Below are 24,426 nucleotides of genomic sequence, written 5' to 3'. Positions count from 1 at the left end.
GCTGTTGCCGAATGCCGGAAATGGCCAGATATTTTAAGGGCCACAGACGGCATCTCCTGCAAGTCCCTGTCATTTTTTTTTTATTTATTTTTTTAATAAAGCTCTGCACCACTAAGTTTATTCTGTGAGCAACACAGGGAATGGGATGTAATTCACACAGCTGTAATGCTCTCGCAATATTGGTGTTATCCCACTTGGACTACCCTCAGGATATGTCATTTCTGATAAGACCTGTTGCAATGACATCCTTTAGTTCTTGTAACAGATTGTCAGCAGTATACCTCTTAGTGAGGCTGGTGATACAGAGTAGCCTGCCTCTGAAAAATGTGACGTACTTGGGCACATGTTTCTGCTGGTGAAGGCAAATCGCCAACCCAGTGGTCTGTCCGTCATATAATCTTTAGTTTGCCCAGTTCTGATTGTTCACATATCTGTGGTTAATTGTACAGTGGGTAGAATGACATTTTGTAGCCCAATAATTACATTATTACAAACCTTTTGGTAGAGGTGAGGAATAGCTTTTCTAGTGAAATGGTGTTATGATGGAGTTTTGCAACTTGGACAGAAGACCTCAAGTAACTGTAAAACCAGCTGCATTAATAGTGGATATTGGACGCTAATCTAATAGCATAGTCGTCATGGCGTCTGTGATCCGCTTTGCGACTGGGTGACAGCTGTCATATTTGCTTCCTCTCGCAGAGGGTTGTTTAACAGTTAATTGTTCTAAACTACTAGTAGTCGTCTTCTTGGTCTGCTTCTGGGATGAAGATCCACCCCCAGCAGCAGCAGCAGTGGGACTAACGCTCAAGAATTCTTTTGAGGACTCCAGGATAGTGGAGGCGTCATCTAGCCTTAGCAACTTGGATGCAGGACTAACTCCGATCGTTACTGAAGATATTGATCAGGACGATATTGTGGGTGTAGATTGAAGAACACTGCTACCCCCTCTTTCTTTTCTACCTATGACGTTGCCCAACTGCACTAGACTGCCAAGATCTGTACTACCCCTTCTGTGTCCCTCTGAAATGGCGCTGGATCGCCGTGGAGGGCGGTACTTATAGAATCCAAAACTTGCAAGATCCGACAACGTAACAATGACGTTTTGCCTCTTTTTCAATTCTGAGGGCGCGCAAAAGTACAGAGACTGCTTGGCTTGGTACTCGAATCTGCTAAGTTCAGTTGTGCTCGGTACTCTGGGAACAGAGCCTGAGCATCTCTACTTCATAAATCAGCCTGGAGGGGTCCAACACCTTTTTACATTGCTGCTAGCGGCCCCTCTACGTCTGAGGCTTTTTTGTTTTTATTGAATGTTTACCATCGGGATATAACATGTCTCTAATTCTTGTTTTGAACGCAATTTTAACTTGCTATGTAAATGATCACAGATGCATGTGAATTTTGCGAGTCTACCACCAATTATAATTACCTCCTGCTGTCTTTCAGGCTCTACAGATATTTTGATCACTCGGCAATGAAAAAGTTTAACATGAGATTGCCTGTCTCCAGACAGTTGCAAAACCCAAACATGATTTACTGTTACGAAATCAATACATTTCCATACAAACAGTGTGTGTGTGTATATATATATATATATATATATATATATATATATATATATATATATATATATATATATATATATATATATATATATATATATATATATATATATATATATATATATATAGTATATACATACACATTTGCAATGATGTAAATTGGCACCTGCACCACTAATAGAAATACATTTCTACAATAAATTATTTTAATGTGATCCATCCACACTTGCTTCCTTCTGATCTGTCCTCTTTACTCCTTAGAGGTGTGTCTAGACGTTTGGTTACCAGGGAGGATGTATAAAGGTGAGCATCTAGTGTACAGAGCAGCTTAAAATAGTATTAACATAGCATCATAAGGGCACTAATTGAAATTGTCATTAACTTAACATGGTATACAATTGTTCTGAAAGTAATTAAATTAATGAAGATTTGAGTCTGTTGCAGTATGGTGTTTGTTTTTTTTTTAATATATCATTGTCTCATTCCTTTTTTTTTTTTTTTTTTATTTATCTGCAGTGTTTAGTGGTGTGATGAGCGATGGGGTATGATGTAACACGTTTCCAGGGTGATGTCGATGAAGATCTCATCTGCCCCATCTGCAGTGGGGTTTTGGAGGAGCCAGTTCAAGTAGGTGTTTTTGCTTTTTTGTCTTGGGTTTTTTTGTTTTGTTTCTCCAACCAAATGTATTTGTCGTCCTAGAGTTGGCAAGCAGCTGTGATTGGTATAGAAAAAATTGAGTCTTTCTTTTTCTTTTCCTTTTTTTTTTTTTTTTTTTTTTTTGTTTTATTTAAACATTCTCATAATGGACAAAGCACTGTGCATTTTGAGAGTTGAGAGGTTCCTTCATCTGGCAATATTGAATTATATCGGTACATTCGCACCTATCAAGCCTCAAAATGAGAAGGATCCAAGAGAACTATCTCATTCAAATTTGCAGATGGCCACTGCCTGCGTTTGAAATATTCTCTGTCCAGAAATGATTTAATCTTGCATATTGTGGTGATATCAAAAGAGATGCTGGGATCTAGGTTACATTTTGATAGTTCAGTAGAATGGGACGATATAGATATTGTAGGCGTACTTATTCACAGGACCAGTGCCGCCATTAGGCTAACCTAGGTGTTTGTGTAGGGCACCAATGGTTTAGTGGAACCTAAAACAGTGACTGAGTGACATAAAGTTGGTCTTCCTGTGCATTTTAAGCCCTAGCAACGTCCCCACATGAAGCCTTTGAAGTCTCCAGCTGCTGCTCCTCCATATAAGTGATGGGCTTGGAGTGTGATGTTTGGATATGATGTCACAACCATGTACTACACTCGCACTGAGCAGTGCGTTTTGCTCCCGCCAGCGGAGGTGCGGATGCAACGCATGAAAGTGGTGTCGGCAATGTTTAAAAACAAAAATTTATAAATTGTTAAAGAAAATGTTTCCTATGCGAGAGAAGGAAAATATAAAAAAGGATCGGTTTTAAAGTCTATATATACTACAGTGATACATTATTTTTTACCATAACAAATAATTTCCTATTTGTAACATTGCAACAATTTTTTTGTGTGAAATTCTATTGGTTGAATTGGGAGCATGTTTGCTGTAGATGCTAAAGCACAGAGTCCATGCATTCTTCCTATCTTACATTTATTCTTTTTTGTTTGGAAAAACTTAATAAATATGCTTCCATGACATGGCTGATGATCCTGGTGTCTGTGGTCTCATAGATCCAATTCACTTGATACTTTTGTAAAACACAGCAAAAAATCCAGAATATTGAACAGGAAATTGCCCCACATTGAATATTAAAAATTCAATGTTATGTCGTCTTCCGAAGGATCACACTACTATAAGGGATTCGGATCAAATCTGCATAAAACAAGTTTTTCTTGGTGACAGTCAACACATCCATTTTCACATGTGTGCTACAAACTGGAAATTCTTGACTTGATTTTTTTTTGTCTTACGAGAAGCATGTTGCTACATAACTTTGCTACCTTTACATTAACACAATGCAGGTGGTCCTGCAGCAGACAGTTAGTTTTGTTTGTATAGGGGAGCACAATGCATGCTGCTGTAACTGTTTGTTGTCTACTTGTTTCACTCTTCTCCTTGCAGACTTTACCTGTATTTTCTCAGATATTTCGTTTGGCTTTCATGGCTATCTTAGAGCTGGTATTGCTTTGTTCAGATGGTATTGATCAGGAGTTGGCCCCTATATGTCTTCTTCAGAAATCACCATACCCATATATTTTAAATTATTCGAAGTGAAAAGGGAACTTATTTATTAGTTAGTTATTTTAAGGTGCAAGTGTTTTAAAAGCTTTCTCTAATAAGATATTTAGTTTTGGTACATGTATCATCCATATACAGCTTCCTTTTGACGCATTATAAACTAAGCTTAGTATAAATTCAGCATCATAGATATGCTATCCATTCTGCCAAGCGGGCACTTTAATGTTCCCGTGAGATATGTAAGTACCGGTCACATGAGCTATCCAGTTGTCTTGATACTTCCGTCCTATCGGCACTGTCCCAGGTGATGCACTCAAGTGAAATCCTCCAAGATTCTGACGTTGTTCCTGAAGCTCTCCACGGTAATACAGTAAAAGCAGTATAGATCTATCTTGAATTGTTGCGTTGTCTTTTATTTATGCCATTTCAGATATAAGAACTTGTGTAGTTTTTAGTTGACCTACAATGTGTCATGTCTGCAGAACTGAATGCTGTTACTCTTTTGTCTTGTACAGTGGGCCTTGAGAGTGTGTCAGGGACCAAAAGATGCATAGAAGGCTATCTGAGTATTTGTGAAAGTATATTAGATGTTTATAATTGAATTCAAGCCACTAGGTGCATTTTTCTCCAAAGTGTGTATTTGTTGCAGGAACCCTTATTTTTGTTACGTGTGATGTGTGTAAAAAAAAGTTTGATTATTGTTTAATCAGACAGTTTTTATTTAGCAAATGGGCCCAAGAGGATATGGTTGAAAAAAAAAACGCACTTGTAACAGCAATGCACTAAATAAAGGGATGTGACTTGTATGAACAAGCATGGGTTAAAAGTGCCATTTATTTTAGTATCCGAACAGCTTCAGTGGTGTCTGTCTTTGGCTGAGTTCTAAATTATTTTGGGCTTCTTTTGAAAAGCTTTCAGATGCAGCAGCTTTTACCAGTGTGTGCAGCATAAAATAACTGCTGTATAGCAATGAATTGGGTTTTCTAGAATTTGCCAAAGAATCTGGCAGGTCAGGGCTTCTGTGAATCAGTCTATTTATAGAGAATCTGCTGTTATGTTTAGAAATATCCCACAAGGAAAATTGGTGACAGTTGAAGTATTTACATTTCCATTCCCGGATGGCAGGAAATAGCTACCATTTCTTGAGGGTTTTTTTCCCCCTCTCTTCGTTCCCCTCCACGCATGCTTATATCAATGATCTAAACATTAAGCTGTATCTGCTGTGATATGTCAGAATCTAATATTTCAGGATTCAATCGTATACATTTTTTTTTGTATGTGAGTGAAGCAGATACTTATACACTTTCAGCATACATTCACACGGATGTTAAATGGCAAATTAAGTCTTTGTATATAAAACACTGTTACATAGATGAAGAATATCCGACATAACTCGATTGGTTAAATAGCCTGCTCTTTCTCTATTCTGCAGCAGAGGAAAGATAGAGCCAAAGAGTAACTGACAGCTTGGCAGGCTTGCGCTGCTAAAATGCAGGGACAGGTCCAGTGATGTCAGAGCAGCTCAAATGACTGCAAACTTGGCTGTTTGACTTGTATCAAATTCCATTAAGGCACTATCTTAAAGATGAGGAAGGGGTTTCAGCTGTATGTAATGGAGTGGTAAGGTAAATGATTCACATACCAGAGCTGTATTAGTGTAATACGAATACTAAAGAATGTATTTTTCCTTCATTCTGCATATATGAAAATGTTAATTTTTGGGGGTTTAGTAGTAATCTAATGTTGTGCAATGTCTATGTAATGGATTAAAAAGAGAACAGAGTGATCCCTTTGCTACCATTTACAGGTAGCTGCAGATGTGTTGCTTCCCCTTTTTTCTGGATACAGCGTTCGCTACTTAAGTGCGTATGAGGACATGTTTCAAAAAACATACTTTGGAATGCGCTAAAAAAAAACCACATACATTCCTGGGGTAAATGTATTAAACAGCGCTTTTTGCAAGTTGCCGATATTCGGCGAGATTGACAGCAACTTTTAAAACGACAATGTGTTTTAAAGGCAAGATTTGCCTTTAAACACTTGGCCGTTTTAAATTTAGATGTCAAACTTGGCGAATATCGGCAACTTGCAAAAAGCACTGTTTAATACATTTACCCCCTGATCTATTAAGTTGTACATAAACTTAACATGTGAATATAATGTTCAATAAACTCCAACCCTGTTATATTGAATGTGGAGTTCTACTTGCAGGCCCAAACATATTTACAGTTCTCCATACTTTTGTATGGTACCGAGTTATTTATTAAATATGCTGTTCACTTCATTCACAAGTGCTGTGACTGGGGTTTCAAAGATGGATTGTTCAGCTCACTTTAGCACCTATGCAGACTGCAGCGTATGAAGGACAGCATCGGCTTAATAGGATATGCAGTTAATGGCAATAATCTGTATCTGAAGTTTAATTTTTTTTTTTTTCCCCCTCTGAATCCACAGGCTCCTCATTGTGAACATGCCTTCTGCAATGCTTGCATAACACAGTGGTTCTCCCAGCAGCAGACCTGTCCTGTGGACCGCAGCGTTGTAACTGTAGCCCACTTACGCCCTGTACCCCGCATCATGCGGAATATGCTCTCCAAGCTGCAAATTACATGTGACAACGCTGTCTTTGGCTGTACTACCATTGTCCGACTTGACAACCTCATGTCTCACCTTAATGACTGTGAACATAATCCAAAGCGACCAGTGACATGTGAGCAGGGATGTGGGTAAGTATCTAAGTTGTCCGTTTGTTTTTGGAAACTTTGTTAGGGCTTTGTTAGATTCCACCCCCCCCCCCCCCCCCCCAAACACCTCCATACCTAATAAACCTTTGTTTTATTTAAAATACATTAAACAACAGAAATAAATGCTTATCTAGAGAGGACAAGGCTCTGGCTCTCAAATGCTCAGACCCAACTAGAAATGAAACGACCTGATCCTTAACCTCGGAAGAAGCAAGTGTATTAAATCAAATACTCCGTCTTCCTAGATAGGAGGAGATTGTAAATGCACACATTTGATAATCGTTACGAATATCTCCGTTAATTGCCTTGTGGTAACCACCTTTATTTACCTTATGTCCCTCCATTAAAGCAATTTAAAGACTTTATTCCCTGGAACAATGACCATTATGTGATGAATAGCACTGTTCAGGAGAGCAGCTTCAATGCTAGTGAACTCTATATCTGGAATAAAAAGTTCTATGTATGAATGAGAATGCAGAAGTGAAGGCATTGCCTGATTTACCTGGGTCTGTGGATATTCAATGAGATGTTCTAGAGGTTGAAGCACATGACAGAATATATCTTCTACTCGGCTCTGTGTAGTGTCTTTTGTGCCTTAAAATGGTGCACTTGGGTTCTGATTTCTAAAGGTGATGATACTTTGGCAGGGGTTCCCTTTGAAGTAAGGGTACATGCTATTTGCCTTTTTGCTCTACAGTGTTTTGTTTGTTTTTTTTTTTGTCTTCCCTGAGCTTGCCTTGGTACACCTGTACTACAGTTTGACAGGTGTAATACCCCAGACAAACTCCCCACGTGCCACTCTCCCCAGTACAGTGAAGTGGGACTTTTAAAGTGGACTGGTTGCAAAATTTCCCTCCAATATAGCAAAAATGTCTAATGTATAGTGGATCTGACTTAAAATACTAATGTTTGCAACACTTTCTAAGAAGCCCTGGTATTTGGAACGTTTTGGAGAAATTATTGCTCAAAATACCCAATAAGAAGTACATGGTGTGCTTGGAATCTTTTCTTTTTTTCCTTTTTTTTTTAAAGTTTGTGGGTGGGAGGCACAGAATGGAGAGTCTGTACATGGTTCATAATTCACTGACGTTTCTTGTGGTGAGGTAGAGATATGTGACTGCTTTCAGAACCTGAGGCTGGCACTGTTCTATAATTAGATGGTGGGGGGGGGTGGGGTCTTTGTATTGGAACAGATGGCACTTGCATTCAAAGTTTGTAGGGTTGTTGTTTTGTTTTTATAAAGTTCAAAACTAATTCACATACTACAAGCGCTATAACCAGTTACTCACAGTATCACTGTGGGGTAGCAGCCCCACTTGTATTAGTGTAGGTACACAAGTTTGACTTGTGTATGCCAGTGCCTTTTGTTGGGCACAAAGTAACTATTGGAAATTATACTCAAAGAAATAGCCACTGTCAAGTGGGTCATTTAACTGCAGGAACAAAAGATAATAAATCTGTTAATAGTATAATCTGAAAACCATTCCTGCACCTGGACTCCCTAGTGATGTTACATTTACTTACAAGCCAAAACACTATCCCTCACATTGTGCTCTGTATCGGCTGAGCTGCTCTTCCTTCTCAGTACATTCTCAACTCTATCAGTGTCCTGTTGAGCACTTTGCCAGATCTGTCTGCAGTTACCTGCATGTCTCACGCCAGCATTGTCCCAGGGCAGGAGCATACCATCTCTCCTTTTATCATTTGACACATGTAATTGACTTGGCAGCCACTCCCAAGAGTATTATTTATAGTTTATCTAAAAATCTCATTTTAGAATGACCTACGCTAGGACCGAGCAGAAAAACATTTAGTACACAGCTGCAACAGCAGACATTTTTACACAACTAGAACTTATTTATTATTTTTTTTTATCTTGTAAAGCACTTTGACATTAAATAAACAATTGGTTCAGCTACAGTGTTTTTTGTTTTTTTTGTATGTTAACATTTGTTCAGATATCAATAACTTATGTTCAACATTTCTCAATTGCTGGTTACTTTAAGCCTTTTTATACAGGAAATATAAATTTTGAGCAGTCTATATGGTACGTGACTTATTCACTAAATATGTTTTTTTTTATAGAATTTGTGCTTAGAAGTGTATAACATCTGTATCAACTCATTGTACAGAATCTAACCAAATGCAACATAGACTAGGTTAAATTATCTGTCTTGCACAAAATTTTAGCCCTATATTCGTACTTAAGTGTATGAGCACACACACCTTTTTTTTTATATGGGAGCACTGGAAAAGCAGGGGGAAGAGGAATGGCAGCTGCTGCTGGTCCCAGGGTAGCTATTGCTCATGCTGCTCTTGGCCCTGCTCATCTCTAGTGTTTGTGGTCAGTTGGGACCTTAATGAGCTCCCTGCTATGTCTGCTGATACCACAAGGTACTGGCAGCCCCAAAATGCTGTGCACACAGGTTCCAAGATTAAAATCTGCCCACAGGGGCTGTAAACTCTGATCTTTCCTTCCTCTCTGAGAAGGAAGAGTGGAGGCAGCCAGCAAAGTACATGAAGGGAGGGTGTACCATTGGAAGTTTTGTTAGGGACCCCTGAAAAAAAAAGATAGAGAGATAATGTGTGTGTGTGTATATATATATGTGTGTATATATATATATATATATATATATATATATATATATATATATATATATATATATATATATATATATATATATATATATATATAATCTATAATCTATCCATCTGCTTCGTTACACATAACTTTACATCTTTTCTCATCTGTCAGCCTGGAAATGCCCAAAGATGAACTGCCAAACCACAACTGCATAAAGCACCTTCGCTCCGTTGTGCAGCAACAGCAGACTCGTATAGGGGAGCTAGAAAAGGCATCAGCGGAGAACAAGCACCAATTGTCTGAGCAGGTAGTCTACATATTTTAATGCAGAAACTTACTAACAAAATCATAAACTTTACTGTCTGCATACTCTACAGCATTATTGTTTTTGTTTTATTATTTTTTTAGTATGTCTGTCAGCACTCAGTCTGATAATGTTTCACAGGCAAAGTCTTTATTCAGCAAAACATAATCTTGCCAAAGGTCCAGGCGAGGACAAATGTTGACAACATAATGTTTTGCTGGATAAAGCATTAGAAGCCTGGTGTGTCCCCTCATATAAGTGTATTGGTGAAGCCTGAAGCAGTTTACAGAATCTACATGGAGCACCCCAGCAAAGTAATGTATACGTGCAAACCTCAAGAGTGTCTAGCTTCTTGATTAACACAAGAGTGCTTACCAGTAGATCCTTGATGAACACAAGTGGCAATCACATGGTAAAATAATCCACAGGTTTATTTTATCCTATTAGTAAATGATAAAACAAACCTGACCACAGCTGTTTAGACTCTAACTGGAATCTTTGTCTAGGTTGACAGAATACTGTAAGAAATGCTCCTTTAATCATTACTAAAATGGCACCAACCAGCATGTTACGTATTGTCATAGTACGAAGTTGCCATAGTAAATGCTAGTAATAAAGACGTGGCGCATTCTCAACCATTGCTGCAATAGGAAGTGAATACATAATAAGCTGAATGCGCACTCGCCAAAACATTAATGATTAATGAGTACATGTAAGTGGACAATTGAAGGACAAAACAAACACAAAATTGACAAATAATTAAAAAATAAAGTTAAAACCAACCGAAATACCACAATGAGAACATTGCATTTATATTTAATTGTAGTACAAAGAATACTACCAGATGTTACTCAAAACAAATAATATAATGAAACCAATGCACACACCTAAATATTCATAAGAGTAAGACAGAAAATGTGGAGCCATAAGAGCATTACCAGTGTAACACATACACCAGGCCTGTCCAACCTGCAGGCCTCCAGATGTTGTGAAACTAAAAGTCCCAGCATGCCCTTCCAGCTATCAACTGGTTGTCTACCAGCAAAGCATGCTGGGGCTTTTAGTTTCACAACACCTGGAGGGCCGCAGGTTGGACAGGCCTGACATACACTATATGAATAAAAATATTCAGATGCTTGACCATTATGTGAACGATGTATTCAAATATATACACTTTACTATGGAGTTGGTACCCCTTTTGCAGTGATAACAGCTTCCACTCTTCTTGGAAGGCGTTCCACAAGATGTGAGAGTGTTTCTGTTGGAATTTGTGCCCACGCATTCTGTAGAGCATTTATGAGGTCAGGCACGGATGTTGGACGAGAAGGCCTGACTTGCAATCTCCGTTCCAGTTGATCCCAAAAGTGTTCAATGGAGTTGAGGTCAGGGCTCTGTGCGGGCCAGTCAAGTTCTTCCTCACACCGAACTCCTCAAACCATATCTTTTTAGTTCTTGCTTTGTGTACTGGGGCACAGTCATGTTGGAACGGTAAAGGGCCTTCCCCAAACTGTTGCAACAAAGTTGGAAGCATACCATTGTCCAGAAAGACTTGGTAGGCTGAAGCATTAAGATTGCTCTTCATAGGAGATGAGGAGCCTAGCCTAATCCCTCAAAAACAGCCCCATACCAATAGACCTCCTCCACCAATCTTCACAGTCGGCATAATGCAGTCAGGCAGGCAGGTAACGTTCTCCCAGCACCCACCAAACACAGACTCGTGCATCTAAATGCCAACAGAGAAGCGTAATTCATCACTCCACAAAACACGTTTCCACTGCTCCACAGTCCAGTGTCTGTGTACTTTATACCACTCCATCTGACGCTTGGCATTGGTCTTGGTGATGTGTGGCTTGCAAGCAGCTGCTCGGTCATGGAAACACATTCCATTAAGCTCCCACTGCACAGTTTTTGTTCTTAAATTAATGCCAGTGGAAGTTTGGAACTCTTCAGCTATGGAATCGGCAGAGCGTTGTCAACTTTTATACCACATGTGTCTTGGCAATCGTTGACACCCCCTTCTGTGTGATTTTACGTGGTCTTCTGCTTCATGGCTGAGTTGCTGTTCCTTAGCGCTTCCAATTTCTAATAATATCACTTACAAGTTAACTGTGGAATATTCAGCAGGGATGAAATTTCACAAAACCGTCTTATTGCAAAGGTGGCATCCTATCGCAGGACCTCGCTTGCAGTTACTGAGCTCTTCAGAATGACCCATTTTGTGTCACATTTTTTTTGCAAATGGAGCCTGCATGGCTAGGTGCTTGATTGTATACACCTCTGGTAATGGGTCTGATTGAAACACCTCAATTCAATAATTAACAGATGTGGCCAAATACTTTTGTTCATATAGTGTACCAATGTAACAAAGCTGAAATGCTACATGGTATGCTCCAATAAAACACCTGCAGTGTAAATGTATAACTAAAGAAAGCGGCAAAATCTAAACTAATAATTTAATCTGTAGGGAGCTATGCCGCCTAAACTTTTCTAGCCATCTAAGCTTAAATTGAAGAAGCAACTTCCCCGGCATAAAACTTAACTGAACAATGGGGTGCTTCAATTTTCTTGATGTAAACATCTGTCAATAGGTAACATTGTAGAGTCAGAATCTGCTAATAAATTGGACATTGCTTTCTTTATAGCAGATCTGTACATAGCGAACGTTTCCTTAGATATATGGGCAGATTTTCCAACCTATAACTTGTTTCATGGACATGGAATCACAGAAATAGAGTAACTGCTTTCATTAGTTAATCTGTTTTATTTTATATGAACAACCTGCAATAGAAAAAAAAAATCTGAACCAGTTATCATAAATTGGCAATTGATGTATAGCATACATCTGAAGGTACAAACTCCTAAACTGAGCCATCTCATGTTGTGGCTCTAAATTAGGCAATCGGTGCACAACAGAAGTTGATCACTGAGACATTGTCCTCTACATTAACAAAATCTTGGAAGCTCCTTTTGTCTCCACAGTAAATACTGCTTACATCTTGTTCCATTGGTAACTGAAAAAACAAACTCTTGGTTTATTCATACTCATTACCTATGCCTTCTGCACTCCAAATATACATCTCCCTTGCCTCCACACCTTAATCCGTGGCTCTGATCCTGTTGCACCAATGCTCCTGGGCACAGGTTCAGCTTGTGCTGATTCATTATCTCCCCTCTCCTCCTTCCTTCCATGTAATTCCTTGAATTGTGTTGTTGTCTGTACAGTGCCATTATAAATAAAGGATGATTATATTGACATGTCTACCTTAGCTTAACAAACAGAATTCTGAGGACTTGTGTGGTGGTTTTTCTTTTGTTTTTTGGGTTTTTATTCAGAACACATAGCATGTCAATATACTTTGGATTATTGTCAAGGTTCCAGTAGTAACACAACGCCACAACAGTGGCACTCAGAAAGGAAGCCTATGGTATTTTACTACTATAAAGACAAGTGAAAGATTACTCAAATCAAAATAAATTAACTTGCAGAGCTGCAGCAAAGAGTTTGTCATATACCTGGTGCTGTTCTTGTTTCTATACTGAGCCACGGTTTGAACATTCAAGAATGGGATGTAGGAGTGAATTATATTGTTATGAAATGGGGTGTTCATCTAACATTCCTTATTTATCTTTCCACCTCTTACAGAAACGGGATATCCAGTTGCTAAAGGCATACATGAGAGCTATCCGCAGTGCCAACCCAAATCTACAGAATTTAGAGGAGACGATAGAGTATAATGAAATTCTGGAGTAAGTAGCATTACTGATTGATTTCACTTGCGATGGGTGCAGACACAGTATGTAACAGTATTTGGCTGCATCGACAGGGGGAACCCTAAAAGGATGAAACTGAAATGCAGGAGTAAAACAAGTAATGAATTAGAGCACAGGGGCAAGTAAAGATAGGTGACCATAAAATATTTGAGTAGTTTGTGAAATCTGGATTCTGAGTATGGAAATTCACGAAGGACAAAAAAGGGCAAAAACTTTCTTCCAAGACAACAATAATGTAAATGCATTTCTGTGCAAGCTTTGAATCTAAAGGCTGTGCTGACTACCTATCATTGTCTAATATCAACATTAATTTGGATCCCATTGCAGAATCTTGATAACCACATTTAAAATATAATTAAATGTTCTAGTGACCCCAGAAATAATTATTTATTTATTTTTTTTGTTTACAATTCAACAAATCCCAGTAGCAGTGTTCTGATTTTTGAATCTTCTAAAAATTAAATTCTAGTACAGAAAAGGGTAGTCTGCAGTGACTTAAAAGAAGCCGTACTAAATAGTATCCGTCTCGAGCTTGCGGCTTTGTTGCGTCAGGTAATATCTGAATCCTGCACAGAGAAGGTAAAACAAGGGAGAGTTTGACCTGTCTGATTGCTCTGAATAACGGCATTGCTATCACCAAACTAATTACTATACATGAGTATTGATGGCTCTTCTAAACTAAATCTCACATTCACAATGTTGGCCCACCATGTGTGGGCCTAATATTTTTGTTAGATGCCACTTATTTGGAAGTGGGACTAACCTTTAATTGCTCAGGTTTTGACACTGTGTGACAAATCTAAATAATATGGAAAATGCATGGTCATCTGTATGTACAGTAGAAATATTACAAAATGGGATTTTTTAAATTTGGGTGAGTCGAGTATACTACAAATTGCCTTCTATCTTGCACTCCATACCCAATCCCATCAATTGTTTAAAATTATGTGCATCACTGTTAGGCATAGGCCACCTCTGACTACTCCCTGATTTCATATCTTATCATATATTCGCACAGTCAAACAATATATCACTTCTAATTTGTCAGGATACATATCCTGACCACCTTTATCTGTCACAAACCGCACTTGTAAGCTTCCTGTAAGGGAACACACAGGATTTCAGCCTAAACCTCCCTCTCGCCTATCTTTTAGGCTACAGATTTAGCTGGTCCCTTTTCCAACACACACGCTTCACACCTCTCAGCAACTGCCACCAGCTATGTTTAAGGCCCATAGCAAACCTATGGCTTAATTATCCTCTGTGCTCTGGTAGCTAAACTGTTAACCCTTCACACATGGGTTTCTAAAGAGTTAACCCAGCCAAGCAATCTTTCTCCTACAGACAATGAATTTCCTTAGAGCAATAAGGACATAAACTATTAAACTTTTAGATTTAATATACAAAAAGTACAATGCTTGCAGGTTATTAAAAACAACTAAGATGACATGACCTGCATAACAAGCAAAACATTTTAAAATAAAGGCATTGCATTTGCAGTATAACTTGGAGAAGTGGTTTATTCTGTGCCAAGGGAAATTGGCTTGAAGATGGACAGCTTATCAGCAATGATTGATTTCCTAAAATACTGATTTGCCCCTTTACAACACAGGTTTTTAAGCAAAATTAAATGAGACGGCCTTCATAGGGGCAGTGTTGATGCTAATAGGGGGCAGGGATGTTCCCTGGGTGTCTACTATAGTTTGCTCAAAAATATTCCAAAAGTTTTCACCTTTAACTCTTCACAGATATATCCCAGAGACATAACTCTCCCTTCAATAAACCAGCCATAATCTCCTGCACATTTAAATACCAAACATGATGGAATTATAACAATATGACATACTGTGACTGGATCACTTATAAATAACTTGCTTGTGGCTGGATCATGTAGAAATAATTTATTGAAATATATTTCAATCAGAGTTGCAGGCACCAATGTATAATTTGAAATGCATACAAAACACATCCCAATTTAACACGATAAGTGCAAGTGTCATTATTGGGTTTGTAACTTTGCTAGAGGAAGTCTGTTTGATGATAGCAGGAAATGCTAAGTAAGTCTTTTATGTGAAGTGACAAACACCTGTTTAGCCTGTATACCCAGCAGGGGGCCGCTGTCTGGCGTGGCTGCATCTCGGATAATGCAAGCATCAAGTTTTGGCACACAACAGAGTAGTGTAACTATTGATAGCTTTGCATTGCATGTAAATCCATGTTTAGGAAACATATATTGTATCCTGATACTAAAAATAACAGGTCTATGTCCAAAAGGTATAAAGAGAGACCGTGTACACTGAAATGTATTATCATTCTTGTTCCATCTGACCTGATCACTGGTACCTTCAATCAGTGTGACTGCAAATAAACATCACTTGCTTTAAAGACCTGCTTGAAAACGTCTTCCATGCTTTAAAATCCTGTGACCTATAGATAAGACTCAAAATCTAATCCGTTTCTGGCTGTCTGAGGTTTGGACCCAGCTTCCCAGCTCTGGTCAGTGTGATAGGCCAGGGGGGATCCATCCACAGCAACCCTGATCCATAGTAAGCGGTCAGGGTTACCAGCCCAGGTGTACCAGCGAGGGGGGTACACTAGCAGTGACTGTTACCCAGAAGGAACCCGGTACTGGATGCTGGTAAGGAGTGCTGTGGTGGCAGCATTTGTAAGCTCCTACTACTGCGGCTAGAGGGCACATTTGGGATAACGAAAGGGAACGGTGGCAAAGTCCGTCCCAGCAACAACAGACAGGGTGGCATATGCGGTCCATCCTGTCACACATACCTTTCCCAAAGACATGTGATTATAGCTGTTCCCTGGTATTGCTAGTAAGTATAATTCACAACCAGAGTGTAATTTTTGCCCCTCCGTATGGAGTGGCGCACAGATTTCCCAGAATATGAAATATGAAGGCATTTTCTTTGAAGTTCATATTTCTATATCCTGGCATTAAGAGCCTTCAGGTTTTGCCTAGTTTTTCCTTTGTTTACAACATCTATTGAAAGGAGGTCAATTAGGAAGTGGAATACATGATCAAAACAATGGATGTCTAGGATCTGCATATCTTAGGTTGAGCAGACCCTTTGTGAGGAAACCAGCTTAATTACCTCCTACTGGACTAATTGACCAAACGTTTTAAAAAGGAAACTTTTATCTGAGGGAAAATCATGCTAATTTATATGTATCGATGTAATATTTTATTTGGGCCCTGACATTTAATATTCTATTTCATCATGTCATATATTTATGCCCTTATTGTGACAATCACATTTATACACTCCATGAAATAACAGGAAAAACCAATAATATATATTCAAAAATATAAAAATCTAATTCCTGTGTATGTGCAATAACATATATTTTTATGGTTTGGTAAGAAGCAGTTCATAATGTCTAAAATGTTCCAAGTTATCCATGTTAAACCCTCCCAATTATTGGGGTTTTGGGAAAATTAATCAGTAGTTGGTAATAAAAGCTTTTTAATACTGATTTTATTGCCGTCTCAGGGAAGAAAAAAAACAATTCTAAATGCACAAGTAGATGTTATATTTAGTTTAGAGTTACTTTCTAGTTCATATTGTAGGGTGTGAGGTGATTTGTAGTTACATCTATATTCTCTTCTATTATCTAGGTGGGTAAACTCCTTGCAACCAGCACGTGTGACCCGCTGGGGTGGAATGATATCAACACCAGATGCTGTGTTACAAGCAGTCATCAAGCGTTCACTAGTGGAAAGTGGCTGCCCGGCATCTATAGTGAATGAACTGATCGAGAATGCCCATGAACGCAACTGGCCTCAGGGCCTGGCCACACTTGAGACCAGACAGATGAACCGACGATATTATGAGAACTACGTGGCGAAGCGGATTCCAGGAAAGCAGGCTGTAGTGGTGATGGCCTGTGAGAATCAACACATGGGAGAGGACATGGTGCTGGAGCCAGGCCTGGTGATGATTTTTGCTCATGGAGTTGAAGAAATTTAAATTCACACAAACTGATGAATATATGTTTTGCTTCTCCATATGCTCCATCCTTTTAGGAGGAATGGTGATTTATCCTAGGCTAACGCTTACAATGTGTCTCTAGACCCCACTCTCGCCACTGTCACCTACAAGTGGAGTGCTGGGTGTTGATTTGCCATTGTTAATTTTTGTAATACACTCTCCAGGCCAAGCTGTCTTTTAATTGCTGGTGTCTTTTACAGTGCACTATGGCCAAGCTACCAACCTAAACCAAACCCATCCAAGTCCATGTACATTTCCTTCACTCCGCTTAATGTTGGCTTTATGTGATTTTATTGGCCCATCAGGAGCAACACAAACTTGGCAAAGTGCAGAGACGGAAGGTTAACAAAACCACGCACTATGAAGAGGTGGCATCGAACAGGGGCATTGTGACAAAATTATGGGCATTTTTAAGTGGGAGGTGCAAAGGCACACTCTTACATCACTGGTATCTGCTGCAGGAGCTATGCTATGACTTGAACCTGAACTCATGCAAGCCATCTGGGACTTGAATTATGTAAGAGACTTTTGTGCAAGCGGCCTAGAAGAAAAAGTAGATATTTTTGTAATCCCTCTATCACCTGGCACTAGTTTCAGATGTTCAGTTTGATTTGGCTGATGTCGCAAGAAAATAGCAGCAATATGCAGCAGATAATGCAGCAATTACACCAAAAGCCAGACATCATTCTAGTTCATGCATTTTCCATTTGTCAATGTGAACAGAGATGAGAGTACCACACTGCAATTTTTCATTGCTGATGCTGAATTCATTCATTGAATGAATGCAAAAGGTGGTAATTGTGGATGTGTATTGGAGCACATGCTTTGTTATGAGTTTCATGGGGAGGGTTGTTGTGTTTATTTTTCTTCCACGCAAGGGAACATGCACTAATTTGTGGTGCACATACAGAAATGAAAATGCATTTGGTCTATAGGCTTTGTATGAGGAATGTGTACAGGAAACAAGGAAGTTTAATTATTTTTTTTTATTCAATGTTTTTGTTTTCTTGCAATGGGCTTGTGTACAGCACTACTCTTAATTACAATGCCCCATCTTGATTTTATTGGGTTTTTTCCCCATCATAGTATACTTATATATATTGTTGTCTGTTGTTGTTTTTTCCTTTGGCTTGTTTGTTTTTGAGGAGTGGAGCTCTGTTAAAACAAAAAAAAAATATATATATATATATTTTTAGTTTGAGGTGAGGATGTCAAACTTTGGAGCTAATTCTGGAGGAGAAAAGGCTATTTTATCACAGCACAACATTTAAAGTATATATCCTTTTTTATGTAACTTGTCCTACCACCTAATCCCTAACAAATTTATGCAACGTATGCTGACTGATGGAAAAAATAAATCCATATTTGGAGACTATTTGCATGTAGATCAGTTCCCCCAAAATGTTTGAGTGGTAAGACTCCCTTTGACAGGCACCAGGACATTTTTTTTTTTATTTTTTTTTTTATTTTTTTTTAACGATTACAATAAAACTTGAAGTTAATGCAGAGCACATTTGTGCCTCCTCCATGCTCCAAGACCATGTGTCTGTTTATTTACTCATTGATTTTGCAAAAGCTTTATGGGGTTTTTTTTCAATGTCATGTTTACTATTTGTGCTACAGTATCTTTGTATGTGTTTGAGTTGTCTGTATAATTTCTTTTGTCTATTTTTAATATACATAAACTGTTTTTTTGTTTTTTGTCTTGTTACCTCAACTCACCTTTTGTTTTTTTGTTTTTTTTTTATATTTCACTGTCAAGTTAATACAATGCCTAGTGCACAATTAAAATGTATCAAAATGTTTCTCCTGTGATCTGTATTTGCAGTGTGATCAAAGTGACTTCCTTTTACAGAAGACTTGCCTAGTATGCGTATTTTGTGCCAAGATAGATTATTTAACATGCCCATAGCACACAGTGGAGTTTTACTACATGCTGGTGCTTGCTACTTCTTTAGATTCAGGAGTCCTAATTTTCATACAAACGTAAAAGGTCTTGTGGACATTCTCATAATCTCCTTAGATAAGGTTCCTTTTGAAGGCTGAACATTGGGAATTAACAATATTTATTTGGATAGTAGGAAGTTTATACATTAGTGTATTAGTTTAGATCAGTTGTATGTTAAATTCATTTTTGCTGCAATGTGCTATAATATCCCACTTGTTCACATACATTGCAAATATATGAAACAGTTGGACATATCGGTATAAGCTGTACAGCTACTTGTAGATCAAGCTTCCATCAAAATCTTGTAACAGATATACACTATATGTACAAAAGTATTCAGACACTTGTCCATTACACCAACATGGACTGTAATGACATTGTATTCAAATACATATACTTTAATATGGAGTTGGCCCCCTTTTGCAGCAATAAAAGCTTCCACTCTTCTTGGAAGGCTTTCCACCAGATGTTGGAGTGCTTCTGTGGGAATTTGTGCCCATTTATTCTGTAGAGCATTTTTGAGTCAGGCACTGATGTTGGATGAGAAGACCTGGCTCGCAATCCCCATTCCAGTTCATCCCAAAGGTGTTCAATTGGGTTGAGGTCAGGGCTCTGTACAGGCCAGTCAAGTTCTTCGACACCGAACTCATCAAACCATGTCTTTGGGGAACAATGTACTATATTTTGATGTAATAAAAACCCTAAGACAAGCATTACCACCAGGCCTGTCACTGGGTATAGAAGACCCACATCTAATAAAGTGGGCCTCCACTCCCTTATATGCATGGAGCACTTATAAGCTAGTGGGAGAGTCATGCATGGTAGCAATCTGTTCTCCTGCCTCTTTACCTGAAAAGTCATGTAAACCCCTCCTGCTACCCAACTGTTTTAGGGATATTCCACACAAAAGGAACTGTTCTTTGCAAGTAAAATGCTACGTGAGTATATTGCTGCATAAATATCAATGGCAGGGGGTCTATTGATACCTATGCTGTGTACACTATCCACATGGACAGTAATGAAATATATCATCTGGAAGCAACCCAAAAAAAGAGTGTCTATCATTTTCTTGTGGTTACTCTTATGTTGCATATTTTTGTTCACATGGTCAGCATTTGCATCACAATATAGGGTTCAGTAGATCTCTTTACAGTGGCATTTACCAGCCAAATTTAGTATATTGTTTTAATGTGTTCAAACTATACCTGCAGTAGTATAGTGTATGACCTTTTCTAGAAGATGGTCCTAATTACATGCTTGGTTCATGGAAACTTGATAGAGGTATTTAGAAGAAAAAACACCCACAATCTATAGGGGTTTATAAATGCATGCATTGATAACATAGACAATTGATTCAAGGCTTGTACTAAAAGCATACATTTAAATTTGACTTTATGTGTAAGTTGCTATGCATGCATTTTGTGTGTACATCAGTGAAACTAAAACAGCTAATTTTTAGGAAACTGGTACACTTAAAAGGCATTTATCATTGATTTTTAAAATTTATACCAATATATGTCTGCACTGTTTGTCTTGTCTACCACTCTTTCCCAGTATACATTGCTTTAGTGTTTTGTGTGGGTTCTTTTTTTATTGGAATTTCTTTGCTGTTCTGCAGCCCCAAAGGTTAAAAAGAAATAAACACTACAGCTTCTTCTGGAATCCACTGATGAGCAACTGTGTTAAATGGTGCAATGCTTGTGTGGCTCTGATCACCCTAATGTATTGCAGTGTGGCATTTTAAATTTAGGTTCACTTATGAAAAAAATCAAAAGCTTTAGAAATGTCTGCTTAGACAATATGTTCTGTTCTGTTATACATTTGACATACTGTTAGAGTTAACTTTAAAAATAAAAGTATTTTTCCAGGCAAATGGATGAAAAAAAAAATAAACTTTCTAAGAAAACTGCAGTGGTTTGTATATTGAGATTGCTGTTTGTGAATATAATCTTTACACTATGGGCTATGAATGTTGCTGACTATCTGTGTGGTAGATGAGTTGTTCTGTTTATAGGAATTTTGCCTTCTTTTGAAGTGGGCATTTAGTAAAGAAGGACCTACAGCAAAGTAGGTCTGGCTCTGCCTCCTGAAGGCTGATAACCAGCACTATGACAATGGATACATTTTAAAGCTGCCCCAAAGGATGGGATTGCTCTGAAATAAATGCTTAAGACCACGGATGCAAAACCTTGCAACTGGTGAAATCTGAATTGATGTGGACAGATGACCACCGAGGTGCCAGTACAACTTTGTGGCTGAAGCAACCAGATGAGCTTACCAGGAAGCTGCCTGGGGGAATGAGAATTCAACACAACTGGCACAGGTCTAGCACTTCAATATAAACCAAACTTATAGTGAGTGCCTGTGGACTTGCACAGAATTGAGGAAACAAGAAGTGCAGACACAAAGCTAAGAGATATCTCTTGCAAACACCTGCCCTGAACCAGCCTTGTCACCACCCCTATCGAGGGTTTACACTCCCTGAAGGACACCAATTTGGCCTAAACTGCCTCCTATCTGTCTTACAGTACTCTAGCCCTGGGAAGAATTTGATATCACCTGAACCAGGTCTACCGCCCAGGACATTAGACGTGCTGTCTCATAGCCATGTTGCTGCGAGTTAGTGTCATTGATCAACCCTCACATGGGTGATTAAAGCGAGGCTGTTGTCAAAGTAATGATTCACCTGTCCAGCTTAAGGGTAGAAACAGACCTTAACCTGAAAACACTCAAGAAACAGTCTGGAATTAAAATGTGCTAAAGGTGAGCCCAGGAACACAGACACCCTAGTTCCTAGCAATGTCCTGCAACATGAGCAGACACTTCCCATCTGGCCAATAAAGCCTTCACCCCGGTCTGACTGGAAAGGACTAGGTCCTCCAAGAGAAACAACCATAGGACACACTGTACTGAAATCCGTTCAGAATAACCGCAGCTGTATGGCTGCGATCAAGGAAGATTGGGAAATCGGCCTTATCTTGCCAGAATCAGGATTGGCAGCCGAATTCACTGTCAAAAGGCAGATGTTTACGGCATTTGAAACGAGTCATTCAAAAAAAGTACAATAGTTATGCCCTAAGAACGTAAGAGACTTGCCATGTTAGCCCTCTGGAGAAGGCCCTTGGGCTGGAAGCTAGGTCAAAGGGTAAAACCTGAAACTGATAGCATGCGCTGCAAATGATATTAGACATCAAAGGCCCTCTACTATGAAGGCAGACATTGTCTCTGTCCAGGGATGCTGGGTACTCTCCTTCCTGCCAGGCCCCCGAGCACTGATCACTGTACCTAAGCAAGGTACAGTAGCGTGCCTTTCACTATCTATAATATATATATATATATATATATATATATATATATATATATATATATATATATATATATATATTTCTACTATATAAATGCCTAGTGGCATGTGTGGAAAAAAAAAACAAGCTGCAGCGCCACCTGCTGGACAGTTATACACTGACCTAAATATTTCTTGAAGGAGAAGTGACAGTTGGGAGTGGTTGGTGGTTGCCGGGGGTGACAGTGGGGAGTTTTTAACACCTTGAGTAGCTTGATTTGACTAGAATGCATGAGTATCATGCAAGGGTTAACTTGTGTGTGTGTGTATATATGTGTATATATATATATATGTGTATATATATATATATATATATATATATATACATATACATATATATATACACACACACATATATACACACACACATATATACACATATATATATATATATACACACACATATATACACATATATATATATATATATATATACACACATATATATATATATATATATATATATATATGTGTGTATATATATATATATGTGTATATATGTGTGTGTGTATATATATATATATATATATATATATATATATATATATATATGTGTATATATGTGTGTGTGTATGTATATATGTATATATATATATATATATATATATATATATATATATATATATATACACACACACTTCAGTGAGAAAAAAAATAAACATTTTAAATATGTGAATCAGACCAGCTACAGTAATAGTGAAAAAAAGAAATGGCTGCCTCGCTTTCTGGTCGATCTACAGCCTCCAGGAGCGCCCATAGTGAAGGGAATAGCTGTTAAATGTTCTCTTGATACAAGATGTGCTCGTTTCCACCGGGATGGCGGCAAGCCATAAGGCACTTGCATAGGAAGCTCCGTTACGCTGCCCATGCCTCAATCCCCAGCATTCTGTCCATCCAGATGGAGAAGAAGCTGAGGAGAGACAGCTGTCTACTCACATCAGTACACACAGATTATTCACTTTTTGGGGAAGCAACCCTATACACACACAGTAGTAGTTAGAAAAAATAAAAATCCAAGGAACATAGCCCTAAAGAATTGCCCAACTCTCAAAGGGACTTTACTAAAACTGATGATGGCTCCCATGGAAGGGGCATAACGAGAGAGTAGCTATCCTTAAACCGTTGAAGAATTAAAGTGACCTAGCCTCAATTTCACATACAATACCCCATTGTCGCAGTATCCCCAGTGGCAATAAAGAGCAAAATACACTTTAAAGACGCAGTACTCTATATTTATTAGGATATGGTATTGTTGACATTGCCAGCTTAACGTTTCTCTCAGGGTCATGTTTCGATGGGGCATTCCCACATGAAGGCCACTCCACTCTCTCTTATGAAAAATGAGAAATTGAATTTGTTTTCCCCTGCTGTTTTGGTATGGACAACGGAACAGTCTGTTTCGCCACATACACCAGGCACTTCTCTATCCACAGCAGTAGTTTGCATTGTACAATAAACAGATTCTTTAAAGAAAACTGGATTTATCAAATGCTGAATAGAAGGAAATGGTATCTTTCTGTAGCACTGGTGACCTGAGCAGGCCACACATCTGCTTTAGATAGCTCACCTGCAGGCAGAGAACAACATCTCCCAGCATGCAGTGGGGAAGAGGAGTTTGTGGAGTAGCAGTTGAAATTCTGATGGAACTGCGAAGAAGAGGCAACAGTTGGAAGAGGGGAAAGAGCATGGAGGAGAGGAGAGGAAACCGAATGGAGCAAGGGCTACGGTGGTGATGAGAGGGACACTAAGCTGGACTGCCGTGAGAGAGCTGAACAAAGGAACAGAGAGAGAGAGGCTGATAAGTACCAATGTTTCTTATATTGTTCATGTGATTGGACTGAACCATATTTGTTAGTTAAATAGGGTTGTGGTGGGGAGCCCTGAAGAAAGTTAACTTACACACTTTTGCAGGACTGATATATTATTACAAGGGTGAAGATAGGGAT

General features: G+C 38.6%; 1 protein-coding gene across 1 annotated transcript in view; it reads left to right on the top strand.

The window, feature by feature from the left end:
- RNF41 (ring finger protein 41) overlaps positions 1 to 21,048 on the top strand; it is a 44,609-nt gene extending 23,561 nt beyond the window's left edge. The window contains exons 2-6 of the mRNA XM_075199588.1: positions 2,076 to 2,186; positions 6,237 to 6,508; positions 9,282 to 9,417; positions 13,058 to 13,161; positions 16,817 to 21,048. Coding sequence (XP_075055689.1) covers positions 2,097 to 2,186; positions 6,237 to 6,508; positions 9,282 to 9,417; positions 13,058 to 13,161; positions 16,817 to 17,168 — 954 coding nt within the window. The 5' untranslated portion in view covers positions 2,076 to 2,096 and the 3' untranslated portion in view covers positions 17,169 to 21,048. The remainder of the gene's footprint in view (positions 1 to 2,075; positions 2,187 to 6,236; positions 6,509 to 9,281; positions 9,418 to 13,057; positions 13,162 to 16,816) is intronic.
- Positions 21,049 to 24,426: the final 3,378 nt, after the last annotated feature.

The sequence above is a fragment of the Mixophyes fleayi genome, chromosome 2 (assembly GCF_038048845.1).
Source record: "Mixophyes fleayi isolate aMixFle1 chromosome 2, aMixFle1.hap1, whole genome shotgun sequence".
Taxonomy (NCBI): Eukaryota; Metazoa; Chordata; class Amphibia; order Anura; family Limnodynastidae; genus Mixophyes; species Mixophyes fleayi.
The sequence above is the reverse complement of the archived record's forward strand: the minus strand, read 5'-3'. Positions and strand labels throughout refer to the sequence as shown.